General features: G+C 38.1%; 1 protein-coding gene across 3 annotated transcripts in view; it reads right to left on the reverse strand.

The window, feature by feature from the left end:
• Positions 1–15,405, reverse strand: part of mvb12ba (multivesicular body subunit 12Ba) — a 323,521-nt gene that overhangs the window by 295,392 nt on the left and 12,724 nt on the right. For all 3 annotated transcript variants that reach the window (XR_015490563.1, NM_001076606.2, NM_001431133.1), the window contains exon 2: positions 1,900–2,022. Coding sequence is in view for 2 of the 3 variants with exons in the window: in NM_001431133.1 (NP_001418062.1) it covers positions 1,900–2,022 (123 nt within the window). In the remaining variant the exon portion in view is untranslated. The remainder of the gene's footprint in view (positions 1–1,899; positions 2,023–15,405) is intronic.

Below are 15,405 nucleotides of genomic sequence, written 5' to 3' on the forward strand. Positions count from 1 at the left end.
TTCGTAAATCCAAAATCACCAATTATGCTTTGAGTGTATGCATAAGGAGGATGCTTCTAACTTCCAGTCAGCAGCTGATGTGTATAAAGTCACATGTGATGACCAATGTAGCAGATCTAGATCAGCAGTTCCCAAGGAGAGTGTGTGTGTGTGGGGGGGGGGGGGGGGGGGGGAGATTGGTTGCGACCCACAAGGGGGCCTCAGCGAGCTTTGTGGAGGGTTGAATCATATTTAATAAAAAAAATCTTAGCAGTGGACAATTGGGATCATGATCATGTTGCCTTAGTTAATTTCATCCCCTAGCTCAGTGGTCCTCAACCACTGGCCCGTGGATCAATTGGTACTTGGCTGCACAAGGAATCATTAATTATTTCCGTTTTATTTATTATGCGAGTCTGAACCAACTTTTATTTTGAAAAGTCTTTTATTTTGAAAAATTACCATATTCTCACGGTTACATCTTGGCCACTTTAGCACCCAAATTTAACCCACAAGCAGCAAAATGAGTAAAAAACAGACGTCTTTGGAAAGTTTCTTTGCTACGGGAAAAAGGCCCAATGAAGGACCCGCAAACTGCCAAGGAAAAGATCCGCAACCCACTTGTCAACAAATCAGGTGAATCCAGCAAGTCTGTGCAAAAAGATCAACTGATGTAGATCGCAAATGACGACGGCCTTCTAGGGGGCGTTCGTATATTGCGTATTTCTAGAGTTTGCACAAGTTTGTTGTTTCCTATGGAGGTGCGTGACGCGCTTATACCAATGAACCCCGAGCCACGAGTGCACCGCGAGTCACATAACAAATACTGACCGATCAGCTTCAGTCTGTATGGAATATTCACATTTCGGTTAGACTGATTTTCTCAGACAAACAAAGAACACACACAAACACAGCAGTCCTTTGTCATTTTCTCTATAGATAAAACTTGTATCAGAGTGACAGCAGTGTTTTGTCAGTTTGTCTTCCTCTGAGGAAACGGTTGATGGTTGCATAGCAACCTACGAAACACCCCCCACCCCCCGCAGTAAAATTTTCAAGCGTTGACTGGTGCGTGGTGATAAACAGGTTGAGGACCACTGCCCTAGGTGACCAAAAATGGACAAATTTGTAATCCGTCCTCCACAAAAAAGACAGAGTCTCACGGATTCGCCTCGCAGCAGTCCTCACACTAATTGACAGAGCATAACAAATAACATGCAAGTAGTAAATTGTAATAGCCTATATTATTTTTACCCTCATAAGCCTGTGTGAATACTGATATTAGTGTTACTGAATTTCAAATAGGCTCAATTTAAAGGCCAAAGCCTTATGCTTTTCAGTTACGAATGACCTACTGATGTTTTGCTTTGTATATATTACATTAGGCTATCATACATTCATTTTCTTTTCGGCTCAGTCGCTTTATTAAATCGGGGTCGCCACAGCGGAATGAACCACCAACTTATCCAGCATATGTTTTGCGCAGCGGATGCCCTTCCAGCTGCAAACCATCTCTGGGAAACATTAGGCTATTATTTGTGCATAAGCATATCATTTGTTTGAAAACAACATTTTTGTCATCATTACTGCAAACTTATATGAGCGAATATATCATTAAATGTGGAGGGGGGCCTTACAATACTTTTCTGGAAAAAAGGGGGTCTCAGGCAAAAAAAGATTGGGAACCACTGATCTAGATTCCATTCACAATACAGGATGTAAAGATTTAATGCGACACAAAAAAACACTTTTGCTGGTTTTCTCATGTAGAAACAGCAAACTAGGTACTAACCCTAACCCCAAAGGAACTAGAAAAGCTTCCTAACAGATGTCATTTCTTGACAAATGCTTTGGATGAAGGAAGACTTTTACTTCTTCAAGCAGAAGTATCTGTATGACTGTATCGTGTAGGACACTCACCACATCATAGCCGGTAGGAGCTCTGTTTCTTGAGGCCACAACCCCTACGCCGGTGATGGGGTCCATGGGCATCTCTGGTAGGGCATCTGAAAGGTCCCGTACCTCAGGCATCATGGAGGAATTCTGAGGAGACAAGAGTGTTGTTAAAATATTTGCATACTAAACAACAAACCACAAGACAGAACATGCTAGATCTGTCCAAGCAGTGTTTGTTTTGTCTACAAGCCAATGAATTTATCCATTTTTAGACCACGCCCTTCTTGGTTACGGTTGCCAACCCACAACATCCCATAGGAATGAAGTGGGGATTTCCATGAAGAGCATGATTTTTAGTAGGATGTGTCAAAAAGTTGGCATTTGTATCCAAAGAATTAAAAATACATGATTAAGAACAATGCTAAAGGCAAATGCTTGACATGTTATACCAAAAAAGAGAAAATGTCTTGTTTGAAAACTTTTTAAACTCTGAAGTAAAAAAAAATAAATAAATAGTCCACACAAACGTTCCTAACGTACAACCTATTAACCTATTTTAAACACTTTTATTAATAGTATTGTCATAAAGGTAATGATCACATCAGGATGATAGAATTAATTCACCTTGAAACAAATATGTACAATATTATTGATTTTATTAAGGGTCTGGGAGGAGGGATGCCTCTACTCTTGGTTCTCTCAATCACTGAGCAACAATATCACAATATCCATGCATAATAGGGGTGGGAATCACAGGTTAACTCTGTGATAAATATTGATACAGATATGCTGATATATTGTGATATATGCTGTTTACTGTAACTTCAACAGCTCTGTGTACATGAACAAAGGTGCCAATCTGATTGGTGGAAAAGGTTTTGATGCGGCACGTGAGGTGTACATTTAGTGTATTGGTATGCGCGATCTAGGGTTGTAACGGTATGAATTTTTTACGGTATGATGATCGTCTAAAACAATACCACGGTTTGACGGTTTCGCGGTATACGGTATGTTACAAATGTTACAAAATAATAGAACAGTGAAGCAAATTTGACTTTTTCCAAATAATATATTTTTAGTTACTATAAACAACACCGCTTACAATGAACAAATAAAAAAATAAGAAAATAATAAATAATGTGTCAAAGTCCAAATAAAGTCCAAATAAACATGGTGCAAATCCTCAGTAAAAAAATAGATGTAAATATTTACTATACTATAAATAGTTACATAACGAAACTAGATTCAATATGGAACATCCTTAGGTTTTATGTGCCAGCATGGATATGGTTGTCTGTGGATATGGATTTGGATATGGTTGTCTGCAATGCAGACAAACAGCTGCACCTCCATTTGCGTCTTTTGAAAACAGCAAGAGCAGCAGTTCGTCTTTGCTGTGTCACTGTTTTGTCATCTTTCTGTGCTGCTGTGCATGCAAAAGTATTTAGTATGAGAATTATTTCATGCAAAACTTTTTTTTTGCGTTTTATTTAGCCGCGCATAAATGTACAGCCTATCTCTCATTCAGTGTTGTTCAAAAAGCTCATTGTTGGTCCACAAACAAAAGCGAAACCTATGCTTATTGGTTGTGATATAGCGAGTTTGAACCAATCTGGGCATGGAGGAGGGACAATGCATCAGTAGCCGCATTTCCACTATCGCCAGTGCGAGCCGGGGCTTTAATCGGGCCGGGCCGGGCCAATAGCCCGGGAGGTTGAGAAATGAGGCCGAAATCATGTCGCGTTTCCACTGACGGGCTAGTAGCTCACAGCGCGTCACGCAAACACCGCCCACAGAACGTCCCCAAATCATACGTCACACAACCCGCCCACTTCAGCGGCCCCCACTTTAGCGGGAATTAGGCAGATAAAGCACACCATAGAATCATCACGAAACGAAACTATTAAAATGAAGACAACCGAAACAAACAAATGACACGTTACTGTACAGCAGTACATGAAATGTCTATACGCACAGACCTGTGTATTTCCATTCATTACTCGCCGACCGACTGTTGGCATTGTGCGCTCTCGCCACTAACGGACCCATCACAGTGAGCGCATACATCCATGATATAAAGCCAGAAATTCTCCTTTATAACTCGACATGGCATGTATTTTATAACATCCTCGTTTTGATTGATGTCGTGTTAAGTGTTTCAGCACAAGAGCGAGTAGCCTAATAAAATAGCCATATTTGTTGCACTCCGCAGCTATTCACTAAAGCTCTTCATTTAAAGGTTCATTTATAAATTTTATCCTCAAACACTTGTTTGAGGATATAGAACACGTTTTGTGTTTAGACTTTTCCCAAATGTGTTTAAGGCTGCGATGCGCAGGACTGGGTTACAGAAAAAAAGGTATAACTTAGGCTAGATTCTGCTTTTACTCACCCAAATAATGCTCTGTTTGCGCGATTTGATTAATATCATCGCATCCAACTACTTTATAAATAATATTTCAAACCTTCTCCGGTGTTTATTGTTTTTAGAAATCATCTAAAATCTTTTTTTAGATAGGTCTTTGTAAAATGAAAGTTAGGCTATATGTGGCATTAAAACGGTTTGATTTATGTATTGTTTATAGGCTACCTACATTGTTATAGATAGCTTTTGTTTATTTTATATTGGTTTATTTATTTAATGCAATTTTATTATATCTGATATTTGTAATTCTTTAAATTATATTTCAATATAGCTTAGGCTATTTTATCTAGATATGACACTATATTGTTTAAAGTCTACGAAAGTGGGCACGTAACTTGTTAAGTTTTATGTCCTTCTGTTGTATTTATATTGTGTATTATCTACAAAATAAAGAAAGAAAAAAGCCGCTCGCGGCATCAACAGAGCTGTAAAGGGAGCGCTCTTGCCCGGTCTCACACACACATACAGGCATCTAAACGTGCACAAACAAACATTTTAAACTTGACAAAAACTCTCGAAAACCTTTACTGTCTGCTGTGTCTTTAATATGGTGTAAAGATTATTATGCGTTATTGAAACATAAAGGAGGACGCAGCAAAGAACGTCACTATAAATTAAAACTACTTTATTATTTTATGCAGCAGCCTTACATTTAAAAGGGAAACATAAGGGCGATCATACGCAAAAAGACCCCAGACTATAAGGCTAGATGTTTTCTTTCCCTTATTTCTTTATTTGTTTGGCGCATGTGGAAACCCCACTGGCTTTGGCTCGCTCGCTTTAGGCGCAATAGTGGAAACGCAGCTAATGTATCATGTCTGGTTTGTCCGGAGACTTAGTGACGAACGTTTCTTTGTCAAATCAGCGTTGTCAAATTTTGATGACGTAACCGCACTGATTCCGGAGCCTCTGCAAGTCCGCAAATGTTATGTGATACAGCACTGGAAAGCTGAGATTCTCTTCTTTATGCCAATTTTTTAATTGTATGAATCGGATCAGCGGATCAAAAGTTATTAAACATTTAAGAGCAATACTTATTTTTAGCCGCGGGCGGCTGTCTCGGTCTTTAAGGGTTAAAACCGTTGATATGCAATTGTTCATGGTATGATAATCGTGCACGTTCAAATCGTGGTAGACCGTCATACCGGTATATTGTTACAACCCTAGCGCGATCACACTGGTGCCCTTTATTTAGTCACAAGGCGTTAAACGTTGACAGAAAATGCGAGTAAAAAGTCTCCCAGTATTCACAGGCCTTTAGACTGATTAATTCAGATCTTTTGTACATTTACATAAGTATTGATACTTGGTACCAGAATACCAGATATTTTGTCACATCCCTAATGGATATTGCTATCTATTAATAAAACTGTTTACAATAATCCAAACGTCCAGACTACCTATAGACTTGCATTTTTTAAAATGCCCAAAAGCTTACGTGACACTGGTTTTTATAATTCAATTATTTCCAGTTAATTTCTAATACAACAAGTCTACACAGCTGTGACGGCAAATAGAAAAGATACCTTAAAATTAATCCAAATATGGACTTTATGGTTGGTCAAATGTCTAAACACTGGCTATAATAGTTACATTTACACAAGCCGATGTTCAAACATACCTCACTGACGTAACACAGAGCAGAATACAACATGACGGTACTACAGAAACATGACGACAAACTGACAAATGAAACCAAGTCACTGTGTAAAAGGCATGTTTGAATAGAGAACAATAATGTGGAGAAAAGAATAAAAGTCCAGTGGGAAAGTGAAGGGTGGGGATGAAACCCTGAACCAGACCAGCAACACATCCTCTTACAGCTTTTCCTTATCAACTCTCTCTAATTTTAGATGCTCACTACTTCAAAGGCAAGACATTTTACTTTCAATTAGCAGGGTTCTGATACTCAAGTCAGTTTGTTTACTTCTGAGTAATCATACTTCCAGACTGTCTGAGAGCTCAGCTCATAATAAACAAGAACTTACATGCTTCTCTAAAATGTAAACAGTCTTGTATGAAAAAGCAGAAAACATGCACGGTTACTGCAGATCGACTGATTAAACCGAGTTAAGGAAAACTGCTTAGCATGGGTTTGTCAAGTGTAAAAAGTGCCTAATTTTCAATAATATTTCTGATTAGACTCCCTTAAAACATCTGAAGGGAACAAAAATAAAATGGATTATGATATTAATGTAGTTTATGGGCGGCACAGTGATTCATTGGTTAGCACTGTCGCTCAGACCAAGTACACTGGTTTGAGTCCTGGCAGGGTCAGTTGGCATTTCTGTGTGGAGTTTGCATGTTCTCCCCATGTTGGTGTGGGTTTCCTCTGGGTGCTCCGGTTTCCCCCACAGTCCAAACACAAGCGCTATTGTGAATTTGGGTAAATAAAATTGGCCTTGTGTGAATGCCAGAGTGTATGGGTGTTTCCTAGTACTGGGTTGCAGCTTTAAGGGCATCCGCTGTGAAAAAAACATATGCCGAAATAGTTGGCGGTTCATTCCACTGTGGTAACCCATGATAAAAAGGGACTAAGCCAAAGGAAAATGAATGAATGAATTAATTTCATTTGTAGAGTTTCTTTATAGCTCAATGATTCGAATTAATATCATAATTGACTAATTTAGTCCCACTGACACTTTTACAACTGCCATTAAAATGTGCTCCATCAATCTGATCGTAAATGTTTAAAATACTGTCGAAAATGTTGTGAGGTTGTCCACTTTTGACTACTTCCATTAGCTGTAAAGGCATTTGACCGAACAGCTTTCAAAATGTAAACACTCATGAGGTTGAATGAGTAAAAAACAGCCGCAAAAGACCAGCTACTCTCTTCCTACTAAATCAGAGGTGCCCAAACATTTTAGTATAAAGGGCCAAAAACCAAATATAATCGAATGCCGTGGGCCGAAGGGAATTATACCAAATTATATTACATTAAAGTTACCATTGGTAATTTTCTAATTTATTTCATAATTTTTCAAAATGAACAATAAAATGATAATTTACTACAATAAAACAATCACATTTATAACACAGTGGAGTTCAATGCTGAATACACTGGTCAAGCAGAATCTGCTTTTGATTTTCTCAAAAAGGCTCTGTACTGTCAGGTTAATTGAGACATATATTTCAGTTAGCGTTTAAAAACACTGTAAAACATTTGACCTTAAACTCACAGTAAATTACTGGCTAATAATTGAATTACTTTCACAGTAAAATACTGTATATAAATTCACAACAAATTACAGTGAGGTAGTTCACAGTAATTTACTGTGATTTCATTACATTAAATGACTGAAATTACAGCCGTGTAACTTCACAGTAAATAGTAAAGTCCATTACTGTGATTTCACAGTGTTATCTTGTAGAATTAACAATATTTTTCTGTGAAGCAAGCTTTTCTCGGCTAGTCATTCTGATGTTTACCCTGATTTTGAAATCATTTTGGGTGTTTAACAGTGTTTGGTTTTGTGAATCAACTACTTTTGATCCAGTTTATTGTTTTTTTTTGGCTAAGCACAAAGTAATGTTCATTAAAAATAGTTTCATATTTCCATGTTCACCTTATAAAATTAAATAAAGGTGCGGTGCACCCAAAAATGAAAATTTACTATGACATTTATGTCGTTTTAAAACAGGATGATTTTCTTTCAGGTTATTTTTGAAGATGTACCCAGATTGTTTTTGGGGCTGCAATAACATTCTGTAATTTCTAAATACTAAAAAAGCGCCAATACTAGTAGCATAAAAAGTCATTTGTAATAATGTCTATGTTGAATGAAATAAAGTTTCATTCATAAAAACTAACATGCAAAAAATAGAGCCCTTTTTACAGTAATTTCCTGTAATCATGCTAATTTGATAAATTTTACAATAAAATTCTGAATACACGCACTATTGTGAATTTTTACAGTTAAATCCTGTAAAAGTGATACTAATGTAATTTACTGTGAAAAAATACAGTAACGATGTGAAAATCTTGAAATTTGACACAGTATATAAAACAAGCAAACAAACCAACAAAGGGTTACGTTAAAATTAAACTGACAATCTTGAAACGATCACCATCATTCTCAGATGGCCAAATTAAGGTAACCATGTGCCAACTTTGGCCCGCAGGCGCTAGTTTGGGCATCTCTGTACTAAATTATCATGTGATTGTTTTTTAATAATCAAAAAGGCCAAAACCAAGAAAGCCAGTGGTGACAGTGTTGAGGAACAAACTTCACCAATGACTTTACATGACAAATGCACAAGTGCTCTTTTGAGCATTTGAGAGTACAGTTAGAAACTGATTCCATAAATGATTGTGATGCAATCAGGAAAGTTCAAAAACAATGCAGAATCATTTTAGGATTCATTTTTGTGCCCCAGATTTAGATTAAAACCTGTATCTTTTTAATTTACTAGCTTCCCAGTTGCTCACGGGATTTATTAATTCAAGAGAAAACAGAAAGGTCTGGACAAAATCTGAAAAGAAGTGGTCACAAGAAATGCATTTAAACTCAAGTCAAAACCAGGGTCGCATGAGGACAAAACAAACACATTAATACCAAGTCGAAACAAAGATATGATTGAACAGAACTGAATAAACACTCAGCTTGGCTAGGCGGAAGCAACTTATTCATTTATTTTTTGTAATTTTATACTACAAAAATATCAGGAAAATAAAGAGAGAGTCCCAAAACTAAAATATTTGATCATCACCCACTGTTTACATTCCACTTTCGTTAAGCAAGTAACAACTGGCGCATTTGTATTACATTCCAAAGAGTTCCCTTCTCCGCTTTTCCCCAATACATTTTGAAGTTAAATGAAAAATAAAAGGTTAGATTTGACAATGTTTTGATTGAACTTATGTTTGTGAAGTTGTAATTGACTTAAATAAGACACTATAGGCTCTATTTTGACGGTCCATGCGCAGAGCGCAAAACGCAGGGCGCAAACGCTTTCAGGGCGTGTCAGAATGCATTTTTGCTAACTTAAGGATGGGAAAATCCGCTTTGTGCCGTGGCGCATGGTCTAAAAGGGTTGAGTTTATTTTCTTAATGAGTTATAGGTGTGTTTTGAGAATAAACCAATCAGAGTCTCATCTCCCATTACCTTTAAGAGCCAGCTGCGTTGCACCATAAGCGCATTGCTATTAACATGACGTAAAGTAAGTTCACTTTTTGCTTTTGCTCTCGTGGATAGGGAAACCTTACCGCACAGACATCAATTTGCCTATAAATAATTAATTTTGTTTGTTAAGCGCAAAGATTTGTTACAAAACTATTTCTAAATTCAGTTCTAATTTCCAGCAAACGAATAAATGAATAATAATAACAAAGTGTGGTCAAAATACTGAGTAATTTTCAAATACACCTGCCACGCCCATATGTTCTAAAACCTGACAGGTGGACAAATCTAAGCTTGTTTTTAATAAAAACAAATATAGATATGGATATAATAAATAATACTGCTAATAATAATAACATTACAGGGCTCGAAATTAACTTTTTTACTTGGTAGCACCGGTGCTCCCAACTTCAAATATTTAGGAGCACCAAAAAAATTTTAGGAGCACCAGAAAAAATTTAGGAGCACCCACCAAAAATGAATGAGCACCGCTGCAAATTGTTTTTAAGGGATTTTTTGTATTTTAAAACAACATCAATATGACTGACAAAAACCAGAAACAACTATCTAACTAATGCTGTGAAGACATTGATATTTGTGTGCAATAATTCCAAAATGAATGTCTAATAATTAGGCTATAGAATATTAATGATGATGAAAATAATAATAGTAACAATGAATTACATTTCTCATTATGATGCTGCCTTGAACGTGCATGAATGTAGGTTATCTGCTATTAAAAGTCTGTTACTTTATGAAAAATAATTGTATAGTTTGCATCAAACAAAAATGAAGCATTGCAGTAAGAAATATTTATTTTGTGCTGCTGTTTTTATATGCATGTCAATTTAATAAATAATATTTCTGCTACAAAACAAACAAAAGATTATAATAAATCATTCAATTCAATGATGAAAGCTGCAAAGCAGTTAAAAAATTAATATACACCTCAAAAAAGAATAGACAAAAGAAATTAAGTAAAGTCTCACTTCTATCACCCTTTAAAAGTTTTGGTTTCAGTTTGTGTCAATTTAAAGGTTCAGTCTGAGCTGATCTTCATTTTTTTGTGTTAGTGGAAAAGCAGGCGAGTCAGCCGACCCAATTTATGAGCAGGCAGAGCAGGATTCTTGCGATGAAAACCGGCGCTTTTTTTCTTTGTTATGAGCCGCAGTTTCAGTGTAAACTTAGTAAAGGCGAGCTTCTTTGGCGATGATATGTACAGTATTAGATTGGACTTTTAGTGGACATTTGCGCTGAACACGCAGTGAACGCAACGCATGGATATTCGGGCGCCTTCTCCAAGAAGCGCGTACTCGATTGATCTCAGCTGGCGGATCATTATTCACCACGTGACGCGTCATGATCGCTCTCATCTGCGCCTCAACTTTAGGTGGGGTTTGCAAACCTGTGTGCTTTAAGTTTTTACTCTTCAGCCGTTTGTATTTCCCGTGGTCATAAAAGCTCCTTCCCTGTCATCTGACAGCGGAAAGCCTTGAGTGAGTGACAGCTAATATGAACCAATATAGCGGCAGGGAAGAGCGATTCAGCACGTTTTTACAAAAAAATCAAAAAAGGTCGCACTACAACCATTATCTGCAGTCGCACTAATGCGCCCAAATATATTATAAGGTCGCATAGATTAATTTTCGGGCGCATATGCGACCAAAATGGTCGCAATTTTGAGCCCTGCATTACACAAAAGCAAATTGAATGAACTGAAAAAGCCTCCCGAGATGAAGATAGTATGAAGGCTGTGGTTTATAAATTCATGTAGACTAGAAATTAATATGTTTTGTAATATTTTAATCATTTATATTTATATCCTTTATATATCCTTATTATATGTATATCCTTAATATATTATATCTTTTTCATATGTAAAGATATTTGCATATTGGCTACATCTTGTGTGTAGTGTGTAAGCCAGGCGCACTTTGCGCCAGACAATAGACCGACTTTGTTCTGGTCTAAAGATCAGACTATTATAGTTTCTCACTATAACGCGCCAAAACACGCCTGCTTTTTTAGACCAGAACGTCTATGGGAGCACATTAAAGCACAAATGCATTAGGCTTGGGCGGTATTACGGTATTATGGTATACGCGGGATCTAAAAATAGCAACGGTGTCAGTTTCAATACCGTTATACCGTCATAAAATATTAAATATCCTTTATTTAATGCCTACAAAAACGTATGTGTGGTTGTCATCACGGGACAGTGTGGAGGAGAGAGGGAGGGGGAGAGAGGGAGAGGGAGGGGGAGAGAGGGAGAGGTGACGTGACATGACGAGTCGCGCTTCAAAGTGTCCTGGAGTTTGGAGGTATTTCCGGTTTCGACTGAACAGAAGGGAGACGTGGTTAATATGAACAAGAGGTCTGCATTAGAGCTGAAGATCTTTGCCCGAACCCGACGAGACCCGAAAAAAACCAAATCCCTGCATTAAAATCCATCCCTGCAAAGGTGAAACAAATGATTACGAAGTATTAAAAAAAGCGAATTTTGACAGCGGTCAAGTCAGTCACTAGCTCAGAAGGAGCGGTTATTCCAGCCGCAGGTATTTCGGCGGTCGCTCATACACTGCGTATTACGGTAGAGCCTTAAACCGCAAGCTGACAGGTAAAAAGACGAGGCCTCTCGCTACACTGAAACTGCTGTCATGGAAAATAAAATGGATGTTCCTGACTGGTAGAAGATGAACAAACAATCCTACCCAAAACTTGCAAAATCAGCCAGATCAGAACTCTGCATCTCGACCTGTAGCAGCAGGAAAGGGTGTTCAGCTGCTGGACCCCGTGAGCACAGGACTGCGCTAAAGCCTGTGGATTTAATAATGTTCCTCCACAAACACACGTAGCCTAATCTTGGTGAGTAAAGGGTTTTTCAATTATAAATAAATATTAATTAAACCATATAATCATAATGTAGACAGAGTATAGAGGCTAATGGTGGCATTATTCTTTTAATATTCAGCTTCACTGCCGCCCTAATGCCAGATTGTGAAGAGAAGAAACAAATCTTGAACAGCCTTTATCTTAATTTCGTTATTGCCAAAATACCCGTCATCATTTAGAGTTTATTTTAATTTGATTTGTTAAGCAAGATTTCTTTTCATTGGTGTGTTGGCCAATTTAAAAGCTAAGTCTATGTACCCAGGCCTATATAGAGTGCTGAGATGTTACGATGTTACAGAGGACTTATTTTACTTCTTTGTTCCAACTTTCAAGTGGCCTATAGTCTACGTTTGTTATGAATAAATGATGTTAAAACATATAAATGACTCATTCTTGGAAAAAATGCATTAGAGCTGTGTGCATGAGCACATTTGAATAATGTCGGACTCGGGACCTATCGAGTTTAATTTTTATGGCCCGATTACAGCTCTCTGCATTCCCGCTGCAGTACCACGGGAGCCGGGCAGATTTCTTACGGTGTGTTAATAATTTCTGAATAAATCGCGGGAGAGATGTGTGTGTGTGTGTGTGTATGTGTAAGAGAGAGAGGGAGAGAGAGAGAAAGAGAGATGCTGTGCGTCTCAGCATCTCTCTCTCTCTCTCTCTCTCTCTCTCTCTCTCTGACCGCGAGCCTAAGGTCTCATAGACGGTATTCATTTTCTGAATGGTTTGGGCTTAAGCCAACAGTTTGGTGACGCTGTCTGAGCCTTACGTCATAATTTTTTTATTACGCCGGTAATACCGGATACCGGGGTAAAATATGGAGGCGGTTTGACGGTATCAAAATTTGGATACTGCCTAAGCCTAAAATGCATTTGCTATTTAAACAGTGTGGCGCAACACATTAAAATGACCCTTGCGCCAAGCTTAAAGTAGCAAAAGACTATTGCGACGCGCCTTGCACCACATTGTGCCGGGTGTATGATAGGGCCCTTGTTACGTTTCACGTATGTTTTGTAGTATTTTTGTTGTCTTCTGCTCTGCGCTCTTCTCTCTCTCTCTCTTGTTGTGGTCCTATCCTGTTTCAGGTGTGCTACCATTGGTCGGGTGAGCTGTCATTCACCTTCGTCACTAAATCGGCGCGCCAATAAGGATCGGGTCCGCGCAGTATAAAACCGGTGCGCTTGCGCTGTTCTGGAGGAGCGCTTGGCCTGCCAATTTCCTCACTTGTGTCGGCCGGACTGTTTGTTTGATTGATCCGCTTGATTTGTTTGCGAGTGCTATTTTCTAGTTTTCTCCCTGTTTATCCTGATTTATCAGTTAAACTTGTGCTGCTCTTGTGAATGTTTAGTGAGATTTTGAACGATCTGTATGAGAATTGGATTACCTGAGATCTTGTTTTGCTAATGGCTAACAGTGTGTACTTTACGAGAATAATAGCATTTCGAGCAGCTTAGTAAAATTTTGTATTAGTTAGTTTTTGGAGGCGTTGCCACATGTGTACTTGTGTTTGGAAGTTAAGAAGTTTAGTTAAGCTACGTGCTGAAGATTACGGTTTTGTTTCTACATTTTTCTTTGTTCAGTCAGTTTAGTGGGTTGGGGTTTAGTTAGTTCGTTTTGTTATATTTATTTCTTTGTTTTGGCAACACTCCTATTTTTTTTCTTTAGTTAATTCAATTATTTAAAAATTACATTTATCTTCTATCTTACATTCATTGTTTGAAATTATCCATTAATAAATACTTTTTTTGTTTCACTTATCAAGCATATGCGTCTTCTCCTCATTCACCCAGCATCAATAGACTCACTGATTGTTACGTATCATCCCTTTTATTATTTAACATCATAAACACGTAACAGCCCTATATCTGCTTTGAAACTATCGGTATTGTTTAAAGTGTTACATTGGGATTTTCCAGCCTCAAAGTCATGCCGATCATGAAATTGAAATTGCTAATTGAAACAAAAACACATGCATTTTTCTTGAAAGTAAATCATGATATTATTTAAAAAGTCTACCATTAAATGCAATTAAATACAAGAGCAGTGCTTGAGCATCACTTAGGGTCTTTCAATAGCCCTGACTGCCTGCCTGATTTTTGTGGAGGTGGCCACGTCGTAATACCCTATGCAGGAAAATCCCTGCATTAAAAAAGAGGACTTAAACGCATTCAAGAAAAAAAAAAACACAATGGAGGCATTTCAATGTGTTAATCATGCTGTGTTTGTCTTGATCAGGAGACCCTTCAAAACTGAAGTTCTGAATTTGAGTCAGGGTTGGTTCTTTCGGAGCATCCAAAGAGTTATGTAGCTGAATACAAATTAAACGCAGTCTTTGGACTGAGCGAGGCTTTTTGGAGGCAACCTTGGCAACCAGGCCTGCCCTCCGCGCTCTTCCAAACAAGCCACAAAGAAGCTGTGTCAGATCACTGGTGCGCTTGGAAGCAGCTTGAAGCAAGACAAACAGCAGACAGCAGTGAGGAAAGGGAGCTGGATCAAACTGAGAGCATGCGAGAACTCTGCCAGAGCCCGAAGAGAGTGTTAAATAGAGGTGTGACACGACCATCTCTGAAGTCAACAGTGAGAAACAGGAACAGGAATAGACTGCATTCGTTAGCAGGGAAGGATTGTAGTTCTTACGGAAAAATAAAGAGTATGCTCATTTGTGAGATGAATGAAATATTTAATGCTTAATTCAAGAGTTATGTAGAAACTGCATTTTTACTGCCAATGTGCGAACAGTTTGACAGATAGGACAGCTGTTTTGTTAGCACAAGAACAACTTAGGCCGTACTCACACTAGGTACAGTTGCCTCGAACCGGGCCAAAGCACGCTTGTTCCCCCCTCCCGTCTCCCCCGACGGCCCGCGCTCACACCATATCGGGTCTCGGCACGCTTACGTCATCGCTGCTGCGCTGTTCAGAAGCGCTCTCTATGGCAAGCCTTTTTAGCATTTAAATCTTTGTTCTGACTCCATAAATATATTTAGAGATATCTCTAATTATATTTTGACTAGTCATAATTATAATTCGACTAGTCAGAATAACAATTAGAGATATCTACAATTGCAATTGTACTAGAACGAAAT

The sequence above is a fragment of the Danio rerio genome, chromosome 5 (genome assembly GCF_052040795.2).
Source record: "Danio rerio strain M-AB ecotype USA chromosome 5, GRCz13ab, whole genome shotgun sequence".
In the NCBI taxonomy this organism is placed as follows: Eukaryota; Metazoa; Chordata; class Actinopteri; order Cypriniformes; family Danionidae; genus Danio; species Danio rerio.